The sequence below is a fragment of the Drosophila rhopaloa genome, unplaced genomic scaffold (genome assembly GCF_018152115.1).
Source record: "Drosophila rhopaloa isolate 14029-0021.01 unplaced genomic scaffold, ASM1815211v1 contig_163, whole genome shotgun sequence".
Lineage (NCBI taxonomy): Eukaryota > Metazoa > Arthropoda > Insecta > Diptera > Drosophilidae > Drosophila > Drosophila rhopaloa.
The window spans coordinates 9,431,852-9,457,172 of record NW_025335043.1 but is presented as its reverse complement, the minus strand read 5'-3'; the positions used below and the strand labels follow the sequence as shown (position 1 = coordinate 9,457,172).

General features: G+C 43.9%; 7 protein-coding genes across 7 annotated transcripts in view; 2 read left to right on the top strand and 5 right to left on the bottom strand.

The window, feature by feature from the left end:
• Window positions 1-1,239: 1,239 nt before the first annotated feature.
• LOC108050083 (acyl-CoA-binding protein homolog) lies at window positions 1,240-3,195 on the bottom strand. The gene is made up of 3 exons (XM_017131580.2): window positions 3,098-3,195; window positions 2,261-2,292; window positions 1,240-1,610 (listed from the first exon to the last, which is right to left on the bottom strand). The coding sequence occupies exons 2-3, from the start codon at window positions 2,273-2,275 to the stop codon at window positions 1,362-1,364; spliced, it is 264 nt and encodes an 87-aa protein (XP_016987069.1). The 5' UTR covers window positions 2,276-2,292; window positions 3,098-3,195; the 3' UTR covers window positions 1,240-1,361.
• Window positions 3,196-3,507: 312 nt separating this feature from the next.
• LOC108050077 (acyl-CoA-binding protein-like) lies at window positions 3,508-4,163 on the bottom strand. Its single transcript, XM_017131566.2, has 3 exons — window positions 4,089-4,163; window positions 3,978-4,016; window positions 3,508-3,831 (listed from the first exon to the last, which is right to left on the bottom strand). The coding sequence occupies exons 1-3, from the start codon at window positions 4,161-4,163 to the stop codon at window positions 3,586-3,588; spliced, it is 360 nt and encodes a 119-aa protein (XP_016987055.2). The 3' UTR covers window positions 3,508-3,585.
• A 1,717-nt stretch (window positions 4,164-5,880) lies between these two features.
• Window positions 5,881-6,752, bottom strand: LOC108050074 (acyl-CoA-binding protein). The gene is made up of 2 exons (XM_017131562.2): window positions 6,338-6,752; window positions 5,881-6,273 (listed from the first exon to the last, which is right to left on the bottom strand). The coding sequence occupies exons 1-2, from the start codon at window positions 6,407-6,409 to the stop codon at window positions 6,034-6,036; spliced, it is 312 nt and encodes a 103-aa protein (XP_016987051.1). The 5' UTR covers window positions 6,410-6,752; the 3' UTR covers window positions 5,881-6,033.
• Window positions 6,753-7,011: 259 nt separating this feature from the next.
• Window positions 7,012-7,373, top strand: LOC108050075 (acyl-CoA-binding protein). The gene has a single exon (XM_017131563.2). It carries the CDS (start codon window positions 7,059-7,061, stop codon window positions 7,311-7,313), a length of 255 nt encoding a protein of 84 aa, XP_016987052.1. The 5' UTR covers window positions 7,012-7,058; the 3' UTR covers window positions 7,314-7,373.
• A 22-nt stretch (window positions 7,374-7,395) lies between these two features.
• LOC108050073 (Bardet-Biedl syndrome 1 protein homolog) lies at window positions 7,396-9,944 on the bottom strand. Its single transcript, XM_017131561.2, has 3 exons — window positions 9,659-9,944; window positions 8,233-9,300; window positions 7,396-7,865 (listed from the first exon to the last, which is right to left on the bottom strand). The coding sequence occupies exons 1-3, from the start codon at window positions 9,936-9,938 to the stop codon at window positions 7,396-7,398; spliced, it is 1,818 nt and encodes a 605-aa protein (XP_016987050.2). The 5' UTR covers window positions 9,939-9,944.
• Window positions 9,945-10,443: 499 nt separating this feature from the next.
• On the top strand, window positions 10,444-12,487 carry LOC108050082 (protein male-specific lethal-3). The gene is made up of 6 exons (XM_017131579.2): window positions 10,444-10,643; window positions 10,756-10,934; window positions 10,994-11,557; window positions 11,612-12,108; window positions 12,165-12,249; window positions 12,302-12,487. The coding sequence occupies exons 1-6, from the start codon at window positions 10,542-10,544 to the stop codon at window positions 12,417-12,419; spliced, it is 1,545 nt and encodes a 514-aa protein (XP_016987068.2). The 5' UTR covers window positions 10,444-10,541; the 3' UTR covers window positions 12,420-12,487.
• Window positions 12,461-25,321, bottom strand: part of LOC108050071 (formin-J) — a 34,507-nt gene continuing 21,646 nt past the window's right edge. Inside the window, exons 4-11 of the mRNA XM_044457650.1 lie at window positions 22,346-22,379; window positions 19,387-19,534; window positions 17,840-18,873; window positions 17,028-17,378; window positions 16,582-16,961; window positions 15,709-16,273; window positions 14,975-15,108; window positions 12,461-14,908 (exon numbers count right to left, since the gene is read on the bottom strand). Of these exons, the coding sequence (XP_044313585.1) occupies window positions 12,960-14,908; window positions 14,975-15,108; window positions 15,709-16,273; window positions 16,582-16,961; window positions 17,028-17,378; window positions 17,840-18,873; window positions 19,387-19,534; window positions 22,346-22,379 (4,595 nt within the window). The 3' untranslated portion in view covers window positions 12,461-12,959. The remainder of the gene's footprint in view (window positions 14,909-14,974; window positions 15,109-15,708; window positions 16,274-16,581; window positions 16,962-17,027; window positions 17,379-17,839; window positions 18,874-19,386; window positions 19,535-22,345; window positions 22,380-25,321) is intronic.

Genomic DNA, 25,321 nt, shown 5'->3' with positions numbered 1-25,321 from the left:
CAAAGGCAAAGGCCCAATTGTCAGACTGGCTGACACCGACTGGTTGTTGTTGTTGCTGCTTGTTGTTGCCTGTTTGTTTTGCACGATCACTGGACGCTCGCTCTCTCTCGTGCTCTCTTGGCTCTCGCTCTGGCGGCCAGGCTCTCTGTTGGACTACCTTTCTTGTGCGGAGCACCTTTGCTACTGTGTTTTGGAACAGGTTAATCGATTCTACATCCAAAACGTTTTCCTATTTTTAACCAGAACTTTATTTAAATTCACTAGCTGTAAGTAACTTTCGCACTTCCAGTTCAAAATATAAACTAAAGCATACATTTAGGCAGCATTTATGTTAACCAAGTTACAAGAACCTTAAGCATTTTTTGAAAAACAAATGTTTCTTTGTTATCTATATTTATACATAAATATTGCGTTAAAAAATATTATTGGACACATAATATTTTAATTTTTGTACATAATTTAATAAGTACTTTTACAATAAATGAGTTGAAATGTTATACATTTATGTAAATTAATTGACCAAATAATAAAATTTTAATATTGTAATTTTTAAAATACGAATCATATATGAAATCCTTTTATCCACGACCGTTTAGGATCCTAAAATTTGGTTAAGATACGTTTTTTAGGGTATCCAATTATCGACCCACCACAGTTACCCTAGTTTGCTGCTCTTTTTGCCCACACCAGTTTATCGCCGTTTTGCCTTTGCGCTTTTCATTCATAAACAAAAAACGCAGGCGGAATTGTTGTTGCTCTGTTATCCTCTTTCTCACTCTCTGTGTGTCTGCTTCTTCTTCTTCTGCTTCACCTGTTGCGCGGCTGAGCAACTAGCAACATGTTGCTGTTGTCAGTAGATGTTGCTGGCGGCTTTGTTGTTAGGGCGGCACTTAAAATGTTGCAACTAATGTTGCGGAAGCATTTAATGTAAATGCCACTTAAGTCACGGAAAATCGTGGCTAATTATCTTGAGCTTTTCGTTAATTTTTTAAGGCGTCCTAAGCGGATTTGGATGGATGCCTCAAGGTCGTAGATTTCGGATATCTTCCGCTCGAAACTGAACATGTGCAAACACACTCGAAGATCCATTAACGATGCGCCGCTAACAAGCGCCACATTTTGGTCCAAAGTACAGACAGAACGGTGCAGCGTCCCAGCCACTTCCTCTATTTACCAGGTAAATACCGCCGACAGACTAAGCGAATGCAACGCTTGAGTCATGGGGTCAACACATCTTTAAGTACAAAATTAACATACAAAGTTTATTCCGCATTATAGGTAACATTATGGGTGAATAGTCTCTAGCTGGTTTAAGATTGCTAATTGGTGGTTGGGTGGTTCACTTCTTTGGCACTAAGCCCTTAAGCGTACTTGGCCACCAGGCCCTCCACGAAGGTGACGTAGTCCTGCTGGGCGGCCTCGCTGCTCTTGCCCTTCTGCTTGTTCCATGCCTCCCACTTGGCCTTGCCCTTCAGGTCCAGGAGTCCCGGCTTGGCGGTGTCGTTGTCGCCCACGCTGGCCTGCTTGAACAGGGCGTACAGCTCCAGGAACTCGTCGTCGCTGGGACGCTTGGTCAGGCTCTTCACCTTCTCGGCGGCGGCGTTGAATTGCTGGGGGAAAAAGGGGTATATTACTAGGCAACCAAAAATAGAGGGTTCTTAAATCAGGACACTAAGAAAGCACGGCTGCAAAAAAAATGTATATCATTTAAAACAAGGTATTTCCTTTTAGTATTTCACGAAACTATAATGGTCCTTAAGCATCCACAATTATTGACATATTCAAAATTCCTAGTTTTTATAGTGTGCTCATATAATATCTTATTTTGCTTTTAGTAAGCAAACAGTTTCAAATATGGATTTTCAATCTTTGAGTGCACATCTTTTGCTCAAGCAACTATGTTTATTAACTAATATTCTTATTGTTAAAAACGAGAATAGTTGTTAAAATATATGATATATATGTTGATAAATTTGTTAGCAATATATTAATATCAAATAATATGCTCTTTAATATTGGATTCATAATTAAATTTATTCAAAATTTACACTCCTTGAACACGTGGAAGTTCACTGAATTTTAATCTAATCTCATTTGAAGATGTATAATTTGAGAATGAAATGCTCTTCATTTTGTAAAGTATTTTTTCTGAGTGTGGAGCAATCGAACAGGTGATTAGCAGCCGGCTTATCGCGCAGTGTCGCCCTAAATTTAGTGGACTGTTGCGATCAGTGCACAATCTTTTGGGGGAAGTACTTACCTCGGAGAGGGACATTCTGGGTTAGATTTAATCTGCAAGAAGTGGAAGTGTAAAAAAGTTAAATTAGTCTTGTATATAAAGTGCTTAGTTTTATGTTTATTATCATAATAATTAAAACCAGTTCCGAATGAGGAGGCTGGCGTGTGCCAAACAAAACCAGGTGGGACTGAACTGAACTTTGGCCCCCCAACTGGTGATCTCGAAGAACTAATGGATGTTCTGCTAATGGGTGTTTGTTGGGCCACACAAATGTCCGACTTTCACCGGGCAGAAATACATAATTTGAGTAGAACTTGGAAATTATGCTGCGGAAGCAGAAGGCGCAAATATTTGTCTCTGAACCGAGATTTTTGAAAGGGAGCGGGCAACCGTTAGCGGCCGCTTTTGGCCGGCAAATTTTTACCAATATGGATTCGGGCGTGGGCTTTGTACGTGACGAGCACTGAGCAAAATAGTTGCCAAATATGGTCGGGCAAATTTATGGTTACAAAAGCTTGCAATCTGGGAATGAGTTCGATATTTGTAAATACTCATTTATTTTATGGACCTATAAAATGACAAGACAAAAATACCAAAAATTCAAAGTGACTCAAACTAGAACTCAACAAAGTTCTAGAATATTTGTTTTTAAGATTACATTGTTTAAGCACTGAATCACTTATTTTGCTCAGTGCCTCGTCGGTTTGTTAATTTCCATAATTGCAGGTGTCCAACACCTATCACTATCTAAATGTTGAACTTTTTGTGTCACAACCACAACTAGTGGGCACTGATAGGTGGTGAGTTCTGTTGGGGCAATTGAATGCAAGCCGCGGGCAGTGGAAATTGGTCACTTACTTTTGTGTTGGCTGTCACAGAACTAAACACTGTCTGAATTCCATTCCGGCGGTGACTTTCAATTTAAGTCGTCCCATATCGCGCGATCGCCCCAACGAGAAAGCTTCTACCCGGCGAGAAATCGAGAGAGAGGGAGAAATTCTCGGTGGATCTCGGTGAGCTTTCGCTCGAGTGGGTTAGGCAATCGCGGTGGTGATAATGCAGCCCCAACTGATAGCAGCACCGATTCCCTGATAGACCAACAAACCAAACCGAAGCGGAGCCACGTAATCGTGTTCGGATCGAAGTTCGAGCAGTCCCCTCCAATCGCGAAAAACTGGGGATATTCGAGGGTCAGGCCGTCGGGGGAATGGGCCTTATTGCACGAAAGCTCCAATAAAATGCCGGTCAGCCGGACAAACACCAGATTATTGCTGATATATCGGATAATCTTTATTGTTCAACTAGGTGATGGCAGGTGAATGGGGGGTCCGGAAACGGGATCCAATTTAGGCGTACTTGGGGGCATACTTCTCGTACACCTTCACGTAGGCCTCCTTGGCGGCCTCCTTGGACAGACCCTTGTTGGAGTTCCAGGCCTCGTACTTGGCCTTCTCCTTCAGGTTCAGAGCGCCGGGCTTCTCGATGTTCACATCGCCAACGGTGGCCTGCTTGAAGAGGCCGTAGAACTCCAGGAACTCGGCATCGGTGGGCTTCTTGGTGAACTTCTTGGCGAGTTCAGAGGCTTCTTCGAACTGTTTGACAAGGAAAAGTTTAAGATTATTTAAGGATCCAATAGCTATTTCTTTAGAACTGTCATAGTTCTTTGAGTTCAAGGTTTTGATTCCTACTCAATACTGTCTTTCAGTAATTAGTTATATCCAATGTGCAGAATACTTACGGAGACCATGTTGATAGATTTGGATTCTTGTTGGTAATGCTGACGTAAGAAACAGAAACGTACAGAATTAAATATAGTTTAACAACAAGGATTCCTTGCTAATGTGCTTACCACTGGAAAAGGCAAAGACGATTGAATACTTCTAGGCCTTTTGGCCGCGTTTATATAGCTTTGAAACCCTTTCATATTTCAGTTGGTTTATTGGTCCAAGTAAAGTATTCCCATTTTGCTGATAATCAGCAGATATCGATATCTTTATTTCGCTAATTTCGTAGCCCAACTACAAGCGGTCGACATTGTCAAAGGTAGCGATATTGGAGATAGCCCCCGGATACACTTATCGTTTATTGTACTAGCCAATTCGATGACCATTTTTTAGAATCCAAGGGCACAGTTGGATTCACCAGCGAATTCGTCTCTGGGCTGGAAAACTTTTACGATTAGCCATAAATAATGACGAATTTCTTGGCTCATTCCCGTATATACGACGTAATAATAAATCTATTAATCTACGCACATACGTGGCTTCTTGATCAGCATCAACAGTAGATTGAAGGATTGGCCTTCTTTTTGTTTCAATAGGCACTTTTTAAAACCAATTATATATTGGAATGGTTATATAAATTGATAACTTATAACCGAGGATTAGAAAGACAAAGTTTTTGTCATTAAAACATTCTTTTTATAATATCCCTATTAATAAACTAAAAGTTACGGATCTTAAAGATAGATGTGTATAATTATGACTAGATATAAGTAAGTAAGTAAATAGTCTTGTTTTTTATTTTTCTTATACGTAACGATTCTTTTTATAATACCCTGCCTTAATCATGTGGAGAAAAGAATATGATATAATGCATAGATGTTTTAGATAAACTGTAATTTGTTTAATTATTACGCTTCACATTATATCGAAAATATTAAAATAAAGCTATAATTAAACTTAAGAAATAAATTATCCTAACTGAGAGCTAAAGGCATAAACGTTGATTAATAACCTTTAAAAATACATCTCCTAAAAGTATGCTTTAATTTCATTGAAGATACGTGTACTATTTTTGTAGAAAGCGTGTAAATAACTTTTCATATTTGTCCAATGTAGAAAATTACTTCAACTATTATTGTTAATATAACAAACCAATATTCAATTTTTTAAAACCAAATAATACTCGCTCGTTTCATTTGTTTTCATTTGTTATAGACACATTATATATAAGTTATAACTTCAAGTTTATGGTTCAAATTTAATTCGCTTAGTTGGTTTTTACTTGACCGGAAATTCTTTTTTTCCCACCATGTTGATAATATTTATCAAATTCGTTGATTCATACTATTGTGAACAAAGTCTTCGACATGACTAACTTTTCAAAATATAAAGTAAGAGATGGGATAGCAGAAAAATTATATTTATTGTTTTTTATTTTCAACACTTATTTATTTTCCTAATTAATTCTCAAGCACATGCAAAAAAGTTCAGGGCTTTTGGAAGGATTTGCTCCAAACATCAGCATATGGAATTTATTCGGAACCGGGTGGACCGAATATACCTTTCTTGATGATGCAGAACAAGTAGTATACCAATACTATTTAATACAATAAGGGAAGCTAGCTTCCGCAAGCCAAAGTTTGACTACTCTTGCAGTCATACCAAAAATGTAAAAACTAATATTAGTAAATCTAAACAAATATTTAATACTCTAAAGTCTTTTCAAAGTACGATAACGTTTGTAACTTTTTTTATAAAATATCGTCATAGTCAATTAATTTCTTTTTTCTATATTTATACTTTTCCAGCTTACAAAACATATCAGGTTAGGCGTTGACGGAAAGCTGATAGCTCCTAATCAGATTAAGATAAGTGTGTAGTGGGTCGCATGATCGCACTCGGCAACTTGAGTGGAAAGTTAGGAACTGATAGGCTTTTATTTATGTTAAATGCATAGGTGTTTGGTTTATTATAAATTTACAATAAATACAGGGAGTTACAACATGCATCATTAGAAGGGTCACAGAGTAGGTCTAAGTCTAAAAGGTTCCCAGATGGGAGATGCAACGCCTATTCGTACTGGGGAGCGTACTTCTTGTAGACCTCGATGTAGTAGGCCTTGGCATCGTCGGCGGTCAGACCGGCCTTGCTCTTCCACGCATTGTAGCGGGCCTTCTTCTCCTCGTCCTCCGGCTCCTCGATGTTGCAGTCGCCGACGGTGGCCTGCTTGTAGTAGCCGTAGAACTCGAGGAACTCCTCCTTGGAGGGCAGGTTCTTGAAGTTCTTGGCCTTCTCGACGATCTCCTCAAACTGAAGATATGCAAAAAGAAAATTGTTACACAATCGAAAGGCCATTTGGTGGTGTAAGACTTACGGTGGGCATGTTGGTGGCTAGTTGGTTTCGGTAAACAAAAACAATCTGTGCAGACTTCGTCGTGAACACCATTTATATATTGGCAAACATGGCTCACACCTTTCGCTAATCTTATCAGGCCCCCACTGCAATTGTAGTTCCCACTTGGGCTTATCGTAAAAGTATATATTCGGTTAATCATGAAAAGTGAGAGTTCCTCTTAGGGGCATTGAAATATATAATTAGTCAGACGACAGCTAATCAGCGCTCTTGCACTTGCCAAAAATGAAATCAGCCATATGCAAAACGCTATGTACTCACTATCTGCTTGATTGATTAGGTCAGGCCTTCAACTATATAAAGAAATCTGGATAACCAACAAACCAATAACTTAATTAAAGGCTTTCCCGTATTTTGAACTGTCATTGGTACTTCTTTTACACCTAACTCACGTGAGTCAGTTCCTAAGATATGTTATCATGGTGAAGTCGCACGATCTTTCGGTTACTAAGAATAGTGCTTCTGCCGAGCAGATAGTCGTATCTAACTTTAAAGAGCCACAGAAAATATTAATTAAACTTTTTGAACGGCATTCGGTTCTCCGAATGTAGATATAAATTGGGCAATGCACATGGCCATATTTAAATTAATTAAATTTCGTAATACCCACAGGAAAGAGGGTCTATAAAAGGCAGCTGTTGGCGGGGAGAAGTTACTTAGTATCACTCGTATATCCAGCAAAATGGTCAGTTTTGAGGAAGCCGCCGAACTCGCCAAGAACTTCTCCAAGAAGCCCACCGACTCCGAGTTCCTGGAGTTCTACGGCCTGTTCAAGCAGTCCACCGTTGGCGATGTGAACATCGACAAGCCCGGCATCCTGGATCTCAAGAAGAAGGCCATGTACGAAGCCTGGAACGCCCACAAGGGTCTGTCGAAGGAGGCGGCCAAGGAGGCCTACATCAAGGTGTACGAGAAGTACGCCCCCAAGTACGCCTAAATCCGGACATTCGGACTATTCTCCATCTGCCAAATAAACTCGAAATCTTATTATGACGAATCATTAAATAGTTCTTGCTCACTTAGAAGGCTGCCTCGGATTGTGGCATTGAAACAGCGGCTGCGATGAGTGGCTTGGCCTGGCCGGCCTTCATCAGCATGACCCGAATCAGGGAGTTATCCGGGCTTAGAGTGGACGGGGGTAGTTTGTCCATGGGATCCAGCACGGCCACCACCTCGAAGTCCACTCGAAGTGGAACTCCCGGCAGAACACTGGGCAGCCTGGCCATTGACTGCGGAATGGTGTAGTGTCGTCGGTCCGCGTGGAGGAGAACCACCAGGTTGGAGGCCATTTTGAAGGTGGACAGGTTCTGGACGGTGAGGTAGAGGCGAAAGGCGGGTCCACTGCCGCAGACCTCGGCGGATAGCTTCACGGGGGCGTGGGTGAGGTCCCCGGAAATGGTGCTCTCCGAGGAGTTGATGGCATCGATCGTGGCACGGGCTGCCGTGTGGCGAAGTCGCCAGAGTTCCACCTGAAAGCTTCCATAGGTTGCTGAAAGTGAGAATTAAATATGTTTATTTCAAACTGATATAAAAAAGATTTTATCCAATTGATGTTTTATATAGCTTCCTTTTGGATTCATTATTTAAATAAATTTTTTAAAGTAGAACACATAATGTATTAAATATAGTAAGTTTACTCAGTTTTTAATCGAAATTCGTGGGTATTTCAAGCGCTATCAACTTTACGAAGTAATCTACAAACTTATGAAATAACACACTATGAAAATTGGAATTCATATTTGTAATCAAAATAATCAGAAATAATGTGACTAGTCTGTTAAAAATAAGTTATTGCTGCTATAGCCAATAAATAATAATATAATTCAATAAACATGATTAATAAATTTTCCACTTACATTTGGCCTGCTGCTTCTCCCGCGCCGCCTGCTCCACAAAAATGGAGCTCTTCTTGGGCTTGTCCAGAATAGAAACATCCACGATGGATTTCTGATCACCACCCGATCGCTTGCTTCCCAGATCTCCGGTTTTGGGTTCGAACCGGGATACCCGTCTCAATATCTTCACCACGATTCCGCCGGATTGGGTAACCAGGGTCAGGACGTGATCCTCCATGCCCATCCGACCGTATAGCATTGCATCCACTGTCTCGTCCAGAGCGAACTCATCCACCAGATAGCGCTGCAAATAGAACTTGACCACGCCCCCTTTGAGGGCGATGGCCACCAGGGTGAGTCCCAAATGGGTCATGGGCAGCGGAAGGAGGCAGACGGGCAGCTCGGCCAATTGCACCTGATATAGCAGCTTGCCCCGCTTCGAGTAGCACAGATAGCGATTGTCCATCGTGGAGGCGATGATGGTCTGATCGATGGGCAGGAGTAGCAGTCCGGTGAGTGGGATGCCCAGCTTGAAGATCTCCTGTCCCTCGGATTGGCTCTTCCGCAGAAGGTATACACCGCCATTCCGAGTGGCCACCACGATGCAGAAGTCCGTCTCAAAGGTTCCCTGCACGGAGATCAGGCTCGGCACGGCGGTCTCATCCTCACAGGTCCTGCCCTTGAAAACCAGATTAAAGCCCTGCGGCTCCAGGATCAGGACATGGCCGATATCCGTGGCCAGGACCAAGTGGGAGGGGGGATTCGAGTCGCTGGAGATGCGCTTCAGGCAGCACATAGCCACTATGCTGCCCACCCGACCCACCGGCGAGTCCTTGTGGGTGTTGATGAAGGCCTCCCGCTCCTCCTCGCCCATCTGCAGCAGGCGCTGCGACTTCCGCGACAGCTTGGAGTGGTCAATCTTTCGCAGGGAGTCCAGCAGGCCGGGATGGGTGTCCGTTTTCATCACCGGCAGCTTGCGCCACACCTCCAACTCCAGGTCCTCGGATTCCTGGGCGGGAATTGTGTACTTGAAGTACGGCTTCAGGTGGCGGTAAAATAATACGGATTCGGCAATGGCCACGGCAATTACTACAAAATTGAAGTTAACAAAGGTCAAGACTTATGGTTTACCTTTTATTAGAATTAGGTATCTTGAAAATCCAAAATAATATTATCCATTACATTGCCTTTAGCTTTAATATATAGGTATATTTTTTTAAATACTTTCCGGCAGCTAAAAGATTAAAATTCGGAACTACAAAATTCAAAAGAACTTCTCGGTTTATAAGCCACTTAATGATATGAAAAACATGTTATTAAATCCAAAATAAATATATAAAATAAAATATTTATTAAACTATGAAAAATATTAAGAGCCTTAAATTGTATATACATATTCTCTTAGCAGGGAGAAGTTTCCCCCAAAGTCCCCTGAAAAAAAACCTACCCGGCGTCTTGGGTTCCGACTCGTCGATGTAGAGGCTCACGATGGCCGTGGGAATCCCCGGCAGCGGCTGCTCGTGCTTCAGCTTGAGTCCCCGGAAAACCTTCAGGGTGGCACTGGGCTCCTCGGCGGCGTCGTCCAATGAAATGTCCGCCGCCAGCAGCCGGACATATCCGTCGCACTGCACGTCGCTCAGGGCCATGCAGCTGGACAGGGTGGTCAGCTGCTGACGAGGACTCTCGTCCTCCGTGTCCACATGGAGCCAGTTGGGGGCACCGGCCATGGCAGGATCTTGCGGAATACTTGGCAGCGTAGTGTGAAAACGAACAGGTGATTCAGGACATGCCTTTGTTTTGGTTTTCTTTTTCCCTAGCAACCAGGATGACCGTTTATTCGTGGTATGTAGGTAGCTCTGCCTTTGACAAGGGCAAATTAATTTAAAGTAAAATGTATAATAAGAAGAAAAAAAGGAGGATATTTACACATAATTTATTATACCTAAATCACTTATGTTCTAAAGGAATTCTAAATAACTGAGGTAAAATGGTTTTTGTGTTTCAATCTTGGATTAGCCGCGGAACATAAGAATGAAATTTAACCAATAGAACGAAATCTTAACCTAATTTCATTTCATTATCTTTATTAGACACAATTTCGTTTTATTTTTGAATATCATTGTTTACAATTTGAAAAAACCGCAATATTAGTATTTTTAGTTCCATGTGGAATTTCAGTTTTATCAAAGTCTTGGTATAAAAAGTCTGTAAGCCGGAAGGTTTATTTCCACTCTCCCGACCTGGTCACACTGGAATAGAGACGCTAGTCGTTGATTTTCTAATATTTACTAGTCTTAAGTGAAATATTTACCTTTTGTTTTGCTCAAGTGATGACGGAGCTAAAGGACGAGACGCCCCTTTTCCGCAAGGGCGAGATAGTCCTCTGCTACGAGCCGGATAAATCGAAAGCCCGAGTTCTTTACACCAGCAAGGTAACGCGTTTACCTACACAAACAGACACACGCACACACACAATCCCATGCTGAAACGTCAGACGAATGTCAAAATCTGAGTTTTCACAGCAAATTTTCCTTTTTCCCGCAGGTTCTGAATGTCTTTGAACGCCGCGACGAATATGGATTGAGGTATTACGACTACAAGATCCACTTTCAGGGGTGGCGGCCCTCGTACGATCGCTCGGTTCGCGGCACTGTCCTGCTGAAAGACACCGAGGAAAATCGCCAGTTGCAGCGTGAATTGGCCGAAGCGGCTCAGCTCCAGATGTAAGTATAACTAGATATTGACATGCATATATACTTACATTCTTTTATTCAACATACAGCAGGGGGGACTACTCCTACAAGGGGACGCCCGATAAGCCGGTGGCCAAGAAAAAGCGCGGGGGGCGTGGAGCCCACGTAGAAGACCCATTGGCAGACCCTCTGGACACGGGGCACCACCCATCCGAACAGGAAATGCCGCCCACACATCGCCCAACTGGTGGCAACCGCTCGCGGGACAACAGCGGTGGCAACAAGAAGGAAAAGCCCGCACCCGCCGAGGGTAGGCCAAAGGGAAATCTCCGTGGACGCCCAACAGAAGCCAGCCAGCACAATGACATAATGGACCCCGCTGCCGAGCGCATTGTGCAGCAGGAGGATCGCATTATAATGCGCGTCAGCGAGCGGCTGCGCGAGATAATCGAGTACGACCGGAACATGGTCAAGAAACTGGGCAAGCAGCATGCTTTGCCCGCCCGCATGCCCATCGTTTCGATCATGGAGAACTTCGTCAAGCAGCGGGCCGTGGAGCTGGCCATTGGAATCAAGCAGGACAGCTCGAGGGCCAGGAACACGCAAAGTCGCAATGCCCGCATGGAGCGGGAATACGATCGAGTCATGTCCAAGTTGGTAGCCATGTAATCCCTCCCTTAGCAATCTACTAACTTCGTTTTCTACAGCGTCTGCATGCTGAAGGAGGTGGTGGATGGAATTCGCATCTATTTCGAGTTTCACCTGGACGATCATCTGCTTTACAAGGAGGAGAAGGAGTATATCCACAACTACCTCACCGACGACAACATGCGTAATTGCAGTTTAATACTGAACAAATCGTATGACTTTATCAATCCCAGCGGCGAAACGGAACTGATCTCGCTGGACGGCACGCCCGTGGGCGGCGGACCCGGCAAGACCAATGGACAGATCGAAGGCGGCATTCTCGGCGGCAAGGAGTACGAGAAGCAGCTGCAAAAGTGCCTGCTCTACATCGTCAACAGCAGCGGGAAGAATACGGCACAGGCGTACGATCGCTCATCGCCATACACGGCCGCCTACAAACTGCCGATGGAGATGCGCGGCTTCCTCAATGAAACATTCAACTGGCGGCTTCTATCAGCAGAATCTTCGCCGGAAAAGTCGATGGTTTTTGGCGCTCCACATCTGGCTAGACTGATGAGTAGGTCTTTTCCTTTTTTTAGTTTTTGGCATTATTAAATTCCGTGCTTCTTTCAGTTAAAATGCCCATGTTTCTAAACGCCTCGCCAATTAGCAATAGGAAGCTGGAAGATCTACTACCCCACCTCGACTCCTTTATCAAGTAGGTCAAGACCTTTCTGAGACTCCAAATATCTAATTATTTGTATTTGCAGCTACCTGGAAAACCACAGAGAGTGGTTTGACAAGGAAAACTATGTAAATCCCACCGCTCAGCCCCAGGACGCGCTGCAACGAGAGCTGTTTGACTCCCTGGATGGCATAGCTGCTTAGCTTTAGTTATTCGTAGTTATCTAGTTTATTTATTATGAAGATTAAAGCTTATGTTCTTTTATTTTAAAGATTTGTAATTGTCGTTTTGGTTTCTTCAACTACACACTTTGTAAACAACGCGCTTCTATAAAAAAGTCTCCTAACGTGATCGTATAATCGAATAATGCCTACAGCTATATGTTAAATATGGAAATACGAGTTTAACATTTTTTTTTTCACTTATCCTAAGTTTTAGTTGAGTAGTACATGCTAGTATTTTTGTCTCGTTTTCTGTTTTTTGTGCTCAAATACATTTAAGAGTTTGAAAGTTTTTGTCTTTTGTATTAAGGGTTTACGGACCTTCGGTTGGAATGTGCAGGGAATTCTTAAGATTTGTATAACTTCTCAAAATATTGCAACTGTAACAATTATGTTTTTTTGTGCTTTTAGATCCTGCTTAGAAATTCGAAATTGTCGCTTGGACGGCTTGGATTTGGATGCATTCGCGTTTGTAACATGTGTAAACTGGGACGTTAACTTGGACGAGGACTAAACTGGACCTCACTTCTGGCGCTTCGTCACGCTGCTGGCCGTGGGTCGCATGAAGCTGCTCACGGATCGACTGCTGCTGGTGCTCCTCTGCTGGGGACTCGGATTAGCATTCATCCTGGCCTGCTGCTGCTGGTTCAGGGCATTCTTCACCAGGACCACACTGCGAGCGGCGCTCATTCGAGATTGGGACTGGGATTGTGGCTGGGACTGGGACTGGTTCTCTTTGAAGCTGGTGCTGCCGTTGATATTCGTTCTCGGTGCGGTACTGCTCATCTTGCTGCGCACCAGGATCACACTGGGTCCCACGCTGGAGCCACTGCTGCTGCTCCTGCTGGCCGGCACTCCACGTCCTGGCGTAGGTCGCAGATTCTGGGCCGCCAGAGGTCTCTTGCTGGGCGACGAGTCCACGGATACAGTGGCTCCCGCTCGTTGGACGGCAGGCAGACGCCTCACCACCGTTTGCGTGGAGGCTCCACTGTTGATGGACGATCGCGACGAGCGCAGGCTGTTCCTCGAACTGCTTCTTTCCACTCCAGCGAGGACCTGTTGCTCCTGCGGCGAGCGTCTCACAGCGGATGCGGATCTCAGCGGCGCGGCACTGACCAACGGCTGACCATTGGGCATGCGCAGCGGTCTGCTGGCGGAGACACTCCTCTTGACCGTAGCCGTTTGTGTGGCAGGGATTTGGTGTTGGGACTTCATGGCTGTCGATCCCGGGGATCCGGAACCCTTCAATCTGGCCTGCTGCAGGCGATCGGCCAGGCGACTGCCCATCTGCGTGATGCTGGTGGTCGTGGGCTTTTGTTTCTGCAGCGGACGCTGGCGGGCTGGAGTCTCGCTAACTCCCTCGTTGCAGGAGGAGTTGGTGCTCTCACCCTTTCCATGGGAGGGAGTGTCCGACACCAGACTCTGGGTCTCCTCGAAGCCCTCGTCATTGAGCTCGTGGTGACCGCTGGCCGTGAGCTTCAGCTTAGAGGGCGTGATCTCCCGCGGTGGACTCCAAGGCCGCTCGGGTGTGCCTGTGGGCGATTTGAGATTCCGGATGGCCTCCCTCACATCCTCCTGGTTGATGGAGCTAATGTGGCGACCCACCTTCTCCAGCTTGTTGATCGTGCGCTCCTTCTGCTTGGATTTCTCGGGCGGAGGTTGCTCTGGTTTCGAGGGAGAGGCCTTCGGCTCTGGTGTGCTGGTGGTCAAGAGCTCCTCATTGCCGCTGCTGTAGTCCGTGGGTCTCTTGTAGCGACGTGTGCGACGCCCCAAGGCATGGCGATCGAAGTGGCCCGGGGCATCCTGCTCCGCTGATCCAATCTTCTCCTCCGTCGCAGCCTTTGGCTTGTCCGTCATGCTCACCGTGACCACTGTGGTGGTGGGCGTGGCTATCACCCGACGGCTCACGGGCGGTGTCTCAATGTTATCCGCGTCCACGTCTTTGGAGGAGGCCTGCATCTCGTTCTGGCTCTTGTGGTGACTCAGCAGGCTGGCGAATGTGTCATCGGACACCGGTGGCTTTGGTGACTTGGGTGGCATTAGCTGCTCCTCCGTTATGGCCGACTGCAGCTCCCTGCTAGACGATCTTCTTATAAAGATCTGCAACCGCTCGTTGCTCATGTCCCTTTCGCCCAGTTTCTGGATCAGCGACTTCCTCCGATCCTCTTCAGCTATCGATTGGAGTGTAATAGGACTAGACTGATCCTGCGATCGCTGGCGGCGATACTGACGCAGTGCATCCTGGGGCTGGGCATCAGCTATGGCCTGCAGATTGGCCACCACATCTGTTTGCTCCAGCGTCTTCGAAGGCCTCCAGTCGGCGTAGACGCGCTGGTATTTCCCGGAATCCTGATCCGGCCTGTTAGTGGAATTAGTGGGATTAGTGGTCGTGGGCGTGTTCGTTGGCGTAGCTGTCGTCGTCGAAGGCAGGATCTTCTCCTCCGGCAAGGGGTCCAGTTTTCGTTCGTTTTCTGTGGACAAGAAAGAGGTTATAGCTCGCAGATCTATTCAACCATGGATTCTTGACCCTTTATTACCAGTTTCGTTTTCGAGCGATCTCCGATTGGCGTTGACCAGACGACGCTTCCGCCTGTACTCCTCGTTCTGCTTCTCGTCGCTCTCGTTGGACTGCAGCCACGTCTCGATCTTCTGGCGCCACTCACGGGATATCCTGGAAGGAAAGGCATCACATGGGTGTTAAAGAGATGCAAGTACATATAAAACGCAATTGGGTGGAAAAAAAAGATCATGAATTTTAAAAATAATACTATTATTTTAATGTTTTTTGGATGAAATTTGGCCAGAATAAGAGCCTCATCGAAAATATTGACAGTTTTGTTCAACCTAAGACCTAAGCTAAAGTTCCCTATATCTTTTTGGCTGATTTTAAAAATAAATTGTGTTTGTCGATTTTTGCTTTTTTTATAAGGGGTAACATCGTAAACTTTTTAAAAATCAAAAAAAAAAATTTTTTTTTATCCTTGGATGCAAATTGATTGGCAATTTAATTAACGAAGTATGACATTCCATAAAGAGTCCATTATTTGCATTGTTATGGTCGAAACAATGATTTTTTGGTTCGAACATCAGTCCAATTCCTTGGCACTTCGGTTAAGCTGCAGTTTTTAAAGCTCAATAATTATTATTTTGAAATTAAAAAAAAATTTTAATGCTGGTATCAGATATTTGAATGTTTAACTTACTTATTGATTACCATACATTCAACTAAACCCGTTTTTTATCATTTACTTATTTTATTATGATCACTCACCTCGGTTTCGCATCCTCGTTGACGGACTGCGTCTGCGCAATTGTTGATCCACTGCCCGTGGGCGTATTCCCTGCCGTTGTGGGTGTTCCAGCTGCACTGGCCAGTGGGGATTGGAGGCGCTCCTGCGCCTGCTGTTGCTGCTGCTGGAGAAGAGGAGCCGGAGAGCTGGCCCGCTCCCGGTCCAGGCCAAAGTCAATGTTGAGCAAGTCGGGACGCTTCCGGCTGGAACTTCCTGAGCGGGCGCGACGGGCCCATGAGCGATCCAAGCTGCCGTAGGCCGCCTTCCGCTCCCTGCTGTTGTGTCCATCATGGGGACCCGTCGAGCTGCGCAAGAACTCCATGAGGTCATCCTCCTCGGCCAGAACTCGACTACGCCGGCGCCTCAGACTTCCGTTGGGTGTGATGTCCGGCGAGGCTCCGTCCTGTTCGAGACGAATGAAACCATTGCTGATCTCTCCGGATCCCAGGTGCCTGCGACTCAGCGCAGGACTAGCCCGAGGATCGAAGATGCCGTCGCCCAGGAAAGAGTGCTCCGAATCGGACACGGGGGTGCCAGCCTGACCAACTGAGAATTGAATATAAGGATTAAGATATTGTTAAATTTAAGGGACCCGATGTTTTCGATTTAAGGGTACTCATGTTCTTGCTTTAAGAAAATCTATTGTTTTGGAATATATTGGCATTTAAATATGGCCAAATAATTACTTTTTGATTTTTTAATAACATGTTTAAGTAAATACTAGCCGTTTTTTTTAATCTTTTAAGTAATGAGTTACTGGAAGGAACATATCCAATTCTTTGAAATTTTTGTTGATTTAATTCCATGAATAGGAGTATGAATACCCTTTTTTTTATAACTTTGGAGGCACTTACTCTGCCTGGCTCTGCGGGCCATCTGCTCCTCCCGCTGCTTCCTCCTCAGAGTGGCCTGCTGCTCCTGCTGCTGGCGCCGCTCATTCTCCTTGACCGCCTGCTTGAACTTATCACAGAAATTCTGGAAGATCTTGAAGCATTCCTCCAGCCGGAAGGTGGCCGCATCGTCGCAGAAGAACTCGGACATTTTGAGACGCATGGACTCTACCTGCTTCATGCCCGCCTGCAGCACAGCCAATTCCGATTCGGCGGCCTGCAGGAAGTCGGCCATTTGCTCCTTGATGTCTGCATCCGTGGCAGGTTGTTCGATCTGCCTGGCTATTCTCCGGATCCGTCCGTCCAGTGTGTTGATTTCATTGTTGATCTGCTCTGAAGTTGTCCTTAAAGAAATGGGCAAAGAGTTTAACAAGTGTTCAAATTACAAGAGATTTTCCATTTCCACTTACTTGCTGGCACTTTCGAGGGTGCTCAGTTGTCCAGTAAACTGCAATAGCTCCGGATTGCGTTTCTCCGCCTGAAGGGCCACAAAGTGGATGAGGTTCATCCCCGGCTTATTCGCTCGGATGTCGGTGAGCTTTTGCAGTGAGGACAGCTTGACACCCGCAGCATTGCCCGCATATCCGCCGGAGTTAAGGAAGTTTCCGGCCACAACGACCATGTAGAGGACCTCCTGCAGGGTCTTGTTGTTCAGCAGATCGTCGCCCGCATAGAGCATCGCATTTATGCAGGGCTCCAGATAGGCCACATTCGCTGCAAACTCCTCCTTCAGCAACATGCTCTCAATGCGCAATTTGTAGCTGCGAAAAAACAAGAAATATAATGGAAATTATTCATACTAATAACCGTTTTTAATATAATTCTTTTGAGAGTAGCTTAATAAACAAATTAACAACTTTTATAGCTTGGTCTTAGAAAGATTATTTTTTTAAATCAAAATATTAGTAACGATTCGGCGTCTTTAGATAATGATATTTTAAAATATACCCCTTTCGTATTTTCATAATGAATTTTTTGTGAACGAACTTTTTTTAAGGACTTTACGGCTATATTGTATTTGTGTTCTTGATATACAATTAATCAAATAGAAAACTAATTAAGAAACCAAACAACAATTTGAAATCATTTTTAACTATAACTTAAAATGCTCTTTAATTTTATAATTTGTAAAATAGTTAGAAAGATAAAGTTTCTTTCAAGCTAATGGATCATTAAATATTACAAATTAGATTTTGTATTAATAACACTTAAGGACACTCACTTGGGAACCTCCAGCAGTTGTAGCAGAAACTTCTCGGCATTGCCCAGTCGTCCTTTGTCCCCGTTGAAGCCCTTCAGCATGTCCAGCTCGTCCACCTCGGGCATAATCTTGAGCAGACCCCTCAACCGCTCTGCTCCGATCTCCTCGTGGACTCCCTGCCGGATCAACTGGATGATGTCGTCGTTGCTGGTGCGGAATTGCTTGAGGAAGATGTTCACATTCAGACTCCTTTTGCCATCGAGCAGTGTGATCTCCGTGCTCTCCTTCTTGGACTTTCGGTCCAGGGTATCGCATCCATTGGTGGCGGCGGAGGATTGACTGCCATCCCGTCCCAGTTTCGGTGATCCCTGGGCACTGGCCGTCTGCAGGCAGAAGAGTCCCTCCATCTCGTTCCAGTCGATGTCCTGCATCGGGCTGTCCTGGTGATTGCTGGCCACGATGCTCCAGATGTTCTGCTTGCCCAAAACCTTGTTGTGCGGAATCTTGCCCCAGTTGATGGTCTTCATCTTGGCCTTGGGAGCGGGTGTGTCCTGTTGCGGTAGCAATATGGCAGTAGCCACCGTCTCCGCGGCCAGAGGATCGGGTGTCCTGGGGCGAGAGGCCAATTGCATGGCCGGAGGAGGCGGTGGAGGGGGCAGGGCGCCACCATTGATCATGGGCGGTGGCGGAGGGGGCGGTGCTGGGCCATTTATCGGCGGAGGCGGGGGCGGTGGTGCAGTGGGCGGTGCGTGTCCCATGGGCGCCGGTGGTGGGGGCGGTGGCGGTGTCGCCTTAGCTGCCACGCCCACCGGCTGGGCGGGCTTGCGGGTGGGACTGCTGGCATCGCTGCCGCGGCAACTCTGGCAGGCGAACTTCTGGCTGCTGGGCGTGCGGAGCAGGCGCACCGAGTCCTCGTGACTCTCGAGGAGCGTGGCACGGTGGACCAGGCGCTCCGCGGTGTCCCAGATGATGTCGCTGACCGGCTCCTTGGGATCGATGCGCAGCAGGTGCTGCAGGATGTTGAGGAATGGCACTTCCTGCGGCGTATCAGCCACCTGTACAAAAGCCAAAATTTGTATTAAAAGATTTGAAAAGATGAGCTTACATGTAAAGGAACTATACCCATTCTTCTACTTCTATAAAATATTATATGTATAATACTTCCTATAAATAGGAAGAATATAATCTATTAAAAAGTTGGAAATTAAAATACACAAAACTTGTAAAAATGAACAATAAATTTTCCTAATTTTATTAAAATATATAAAGTCTGACTTCCATAACCTCACCATTTGCCACCAAATAAGTTTAAACTAAGGAGACATCGAGTTGTAAAATGAACTATCTAAGTGTAAATAGATTTAGTTTTAGGCATCCGAATTAAAATGTACAATTTAATTTTTTTTCTTAGTTGACATCATTAGCATTTAAATTGAGTCCTTGAAGTGTTTGCATGGCCATAGCCTTGGTCAATTTCTAATGGCCACCATGCGTATACGTAACTCTCTGTCCAATGCCAGCCGAAATAACGCATACGCTCTGATGCACTTTGTTGCAGCAACACTCACCTGTCGCAGAATCGCGTAGAAGACATCAAGATGCGAGCTGAGATTGATGCCATCGGGCGCCTGAAGGCTCTGGGCCTCGTCGCATTCCTGCTGCTCCACAAATACGTCCAATTGTACGATGATATCCCCCACACTTTGTGCGACTTTCCTGCAATGAGAGAATTGCGACCCATTGGTCATTAGTGGGTTAAGCTCTGGAAAGTCTCGCAATTCCGTCCGTCTGTCCGCTCTAATTATTCACAGCAATCGCAGTTGGCAATTTGTAGTTAGTAGGTTTTTGTTTTGCATGTCGTTGACAATTCTCACTGCCTTGTAATTGATTTCTTATTTATGCAGAAGTATTTACAATACATTGCAATAAATAAATAGAGATATATTTATGACCCACGAGATGAGAGGAGGGGTAAGGTCCACAAGTAGTTGCCAGAATCGATAGAGAAAACAAAATACACCACTCCCCGGTTGACATTGAGTAACCTCCGGAGGCTGCCACACGGAAAAAAAGAAACACAAAACAGGAGACTCACTTGAGATTCTGCACCAGTTGCAAGGCGGCGCAGCTGTAACGGGACAGCGAGCCGCAAAATGTTACCCGCCGCTGCAGGTGCAACGGCGATGGCGCGGGCGATGGCGTCACGGAAGCGGAAGCGGAAACGGATGACGTCGCCGAGGAAGCGGAGGCGGAGGCGGATTCCGATGAGAGGGACAATGGCGGCGAGGGCGATGCTGACGACTCCACGTTGCCTGCCTTTTGAGCAGCCTTGGCAATCAAAATCACAAAAAAAAATCAACACTTTTAGTGGCACACCATTTTCGCGGCGTGCAAAATCGTTAGCCTTGCGCAATGTCCTTGCTCAGCAGCTCCGCTTTTGGCCAGACAATTGATATCCATACATCGACTACAACTGGCACTTTTTAATTGCTTGCCAAAATCGCTTTCTATGCGGTTCGAACGAGAGAACGGCGAGAATGGCAATAACGAGGACGAGACAGCCTGGCACGACACATATTTGAGCTATATGCCACGATTTGGCGGCACGGAGAGCTTCGGAGCCATCCGAATCTCCTTGTTGTTTTTGCCTGCCACGTGCTGCGCGCGCAGGAGTTTTCCCCAGGCGGCCTCTTTCCCATTTCGTCGAGCAACTTCGTCCACATCCATCGGGCACATTGGACACCCGGACACTGGCACGTGATTCTCCATTGTTTTATTTTGCCTTCTGGCCAGCAGTTTCTATTTCGGTCCGTCACGGAAGTCGTTACGGTTTTGGGGAGCAGCGGGGAATTATTTGCAGGGCCAAGGAAATTGGGCAACCAAAATGCCAAATTACAAAACTCGAAACGGAAGCCACGACTAACCAATAAGAAGAAGTTAAAGCTGCCGATTTGGGGGCAATATTGTTATTACAATACTTAAAGCTTGCATTTGGGGAGTTTGTTATTGCCTTAAAAGATAGATCAAATAAAGTTTTAGACAAAATGGTAGACTTTAATAAATGTTTTATGAGTAATAAGTTGTGGAATTTTTTTATTACATTTTTTGTATTAAAGTATTATTTGTATTAAAGTATTATTATTATTATGAAAAGATAATTTCATCTCAGCCTAAAGAAGGTTTTTTATTAGTTCTTCAGCGTGTTCCTCCATTGGATATACAAAAATTAATAGAATAGAATTAACAGACATGTAAAGTTCCAAAGTTGAAGTGCCTTCATCTTAAGAACAATACCCATTTCAAATTCAATTTCCGACTCCTCAGACTGCCCATAAAAATAGCAATCGAAAATGTCTATTCTTGACACGGTTCTAATAATCCCCATGAAATGCGATACTTTAGAGTTTATTTTTAGCAGACATTTATGAGTTTGACGGTAATTCGATACTAGCACACATCCATCATTCTCGGCCTGATAAACAACTGAGATTCGGATTTCGATTCGATTAGAACTCATTATGAGGGGAACAATTAAAATCCGCTTAAAGCATCTGGACAGCTTCCAAGCTACGCGAAGTCGAGTCTCCAATGAATCTCAATGGTTTTCGCCCCTCGAAGGCGGTCTCAAATCAAAGCGCGTCGTGGCTGAATGAAAACGTTTAAAGCGATTCGAAATTCCAAATAAATTAAATAGCGCCAGAAACTACGCGTTAAAATTTTAATAACAATAGAACTGAAGGGGGTCCTCACTCGAGATGAAAACAAAACAAAAAAAAATGCCACAAGACAAATGGGCCGGGACAATCAATTAGTCAACTCTGCTCCAAACTGACAAGCTGAGGAATCTGCCAATGCGGACAGCTTGTTTGTTATTGTTCGCTTTTGGGCTTGAACTATTTCGGAAATTAATTGAATTTGCTAGTTTTCATCGTTTTCGAGGCAGCCAACACAGAGCCACAAATTTGTCAACCAGAGGGCCATAAATAAACCCGTTTTGAAAAAGGGTAAAACGTTGGGGGAGCCGACTAATTGATTTATTGTTGACTAATTAAATATTGAATTAATTGGTTGACTCGAAGGCGGCGCAAATTATTTGCATAAGACCGCGATCATCATCGGGCATCCAAATGGACATCTCCTCGAGTTTGACGAGTGTTTGACAAGCATCCCAGCAAAAAGTCTTGAGCGGTCATTAGCGATTCGCCCAGAAAGTCCAAATAAAACCACTGACAATCAATGGATACCTTGATCTTGTCTTGTTGGTCGTCTCGTCATGTAGTCGCATGCAAATTAAATGTGCGTCCGATTCGAATAAAGCATAAAAACAGCAAACGGCAATCGTTAAACTGTTTGCGATACTCATTTGCTTGATTGTGGGAGAGTTTCAGGGTTTTTTCACCCAAACGGTCTTCACACGCTCGCATCGAAATAAAAACGACGCCCTCAGCAAATCTGGGTGCTTAAATGTGTCTCGTCTTTGGGTTTTTATTGAGCCTCCCGATCGCTTCACTTGAACACCACACTCACCTTAGGTTATTGAGCAGCGGCAAAACTTTGAGACCTGCAAGACAAAGGAGAAAATCATTAATTGAGGGAGGTGTTGAGAAGGAACACTTAACTGGGAAAATAAATTATATTTACTGGCAAATTTTTATTGGAAGAATTTTATTATACTCTGGGTGTCATAACTGAAATTGTACAAAATGACATTTCCCATAAAAAACTCTCTGCTTATATATAAGTTTTATTATTTTAAATAAATGGCCTATTAAACTGCAGTATTTTGAGCCAGCCAATTTATACTCACAGACAAAAGCAAATATTTTGACCATGAACTTACAAATTGAAACATTGCTGTTATTAATAATAACAATGTGCCAATATTAATATTACCATATATAAACAAAAGGACTTTTTAGTTTCGCTCTTGGATCCAACAAAGTTACATTTACATACAACAAAAATAATTAAACAAGAACATGCTTTACTCTTTCAATCTTTTTATACCCTTGCAGAGGGTATTATAATTTCAGTCAAAAGTTTGCAACGCAGTGAAGGAGACATTTCCGACCCTATAAAGTATATATATTCTTGATCAGCATCACCAGGAGAGTCGATCTAGCCATGTCCGTCTGTCCGTCTGTCCGTCCGTCTGTCCGTCCGTCTGTCCGTCTGTCCGTCTGTCCGTCTGTCCGTCCGTTTCTACGCAAACTAGTCCCTCAGTTTTAAAGCTATCTGCTTGAAACTTTCCCAAAAGTTGTATTTCTATTGCAGGTAGTATATAAGTCGGAACGAGCCGGATCGGGCCACTATATCATATAGCTGCCATATAACTGAACGATCGGAAAAGCCATAACTTTGGTGTTTTTAAAGTTAGGAAGTTGGGATTTTCTATGGGTTTTATTTTTGGCTAATCAATCCGACCTACCAAATTTCATAAGGATCGGACGACTATATCCTATAGCCGCCATATAACTGATTGATCGGAAAAGCCATAACTTTGGTGTTTTTAAAGTTAGGAAGTTGGGATTTTCTATGGGCTTTATTTTTGGCCAATCAATCCGACCTATCAAATTTCATAAGGATCGGCCGACTATATCCTATAGCTGCCATATAACTGAACGATTGGAAATGCCATAACTTTGGTGTTTTTAAAGTTAGGAAGTTGGGACATTTTATGAGTATTAAGAATACATCATATGAATAATTTTGGACAATATAATTTATAAAATATTCTGCAAGGGTATATCAACTTCGGCTCCGCCCGAAGTTAGCTTTCCTTTCTTGTTTTAAACAAAATATTATTATTAGTGTATAAAATTCATTTTAAATTGCTCTTTATTCCCAAACTTAATCCTTGTAATGTATATAATTATAAATTCTAGTTCCATGACCTGTGGAATATTCAGTGAACTTCATTGCGATTTGATGGGGTTATTTTCTTGCCTACTTGTGACTAATATGGAGATGATTCGTTGCCCCCCAGACGAGCGGTATTTCCATAGGCAGTAAGTACAACTAAGGCCCGCCCAATGTCCCATGAATCCCGACCGACTTCCGGTCAAGCTCGTTTTTTCGCCTTTTTGATTTTATTCGCGCACTCACCAATCAATTTATGCACTCGTACACAGAGGCACACTTCTATCCGTGTGTTGTAAATACAAATAATAATAATAATACCAATAAAAAACAAGAAAGAAGAGCTAACATCGGACGGAGCCGAAGTTGATATACCCTTGCAGAATATTCTTCAAAATTATTCATATGATGTATTCTTAATACTCATAAAAAGTCCCAACTTCCTAACTTTAAAAACACCAAAGTTATGGCATTTCCAATCGTTCAATAATATGGCAGCTATAGGATATAGTCGTCCGATAACCATAGAATAAAACCCATAGAAAATCCCAACTTCCTAACTTTACAAACACCAAAGTTATGGCATTTCCGATCAATCAGTTATATGGCAGCTATAGGATTTAGTCGTCCGATCCTTATGAAATTTGGTAAGTCAGACTGATTAGCCAAAAATAAAACCCATAGAACTTCCTAACTTGCTAACTTGAAAAACACCAAAGTTATGGCATTTCCGATCGTTCAGTTATATGGCAGCTATATGATATAGTAGCCCGATCCGGTTCGTTCCGACTTATATACTACCTGCAATAGAAAGACAACTTTTGGGAAAGTTTCAAGCAGATAGCTTTAAAACTGAGGGACTAGTTTGCGTAGAAACGGACGGACGGACAGACGGACAGACGGACAGACGGACATGGCTATATCAACTCAGGAGGTGATCCTGATCAAGAATATATATACTTTATAGGGTCGGAAATGTCTCCTTCACTGCGTTGCAAACTTTTGACTGAAATTATAATACCCTCTGCAAGGGTATAAAAATTAATTACGAAAAACTCGTGAAAGTCGTTGTCGCTTCTGTGCTATGTCCCTCGAATCCCCTCGATCCGCCTTATTTGGTGCCTTGACGTTCATAATTTCGTTTTACGACTTCGCTCCGCTGTCATTTTATTTGTTTGAAATTGAAATCCATAAAAGGCGTACAATTAAAATGCGTGTGCGATTCTGTATGTGAGCGTGTAGTAAAAGTTTCTTTGTCCCGATCTTTGTTTTTTTTGGTTATTCGGAAGTAGAGAGATCTTAACTAGAAGGAGAGATCGCTGATCGGTATACTCATGCTCATACTATATACATATTTTTTGTTAATCTATATATATACATATATTATCTTTTTATTTTTTGTTCTGTGCATAGTTCGATTGGTCAAGCTCCATCATCTATGCCCTACAGCCAAATTTATGTGTAGAACAATGGTTCAGATCGGGGACACGCCCAAGTCCACAATTAATTGTTTAATAACATGCCAGCCAAAGAAACTCAACAAACTCAACAGCTCGAAAATCAATTCTCGCAAACGATTTAAATATTTCACTCAATACAGTAAATCTGTTGATGATTTATAAATCAATGGAAATTGAATTTTGC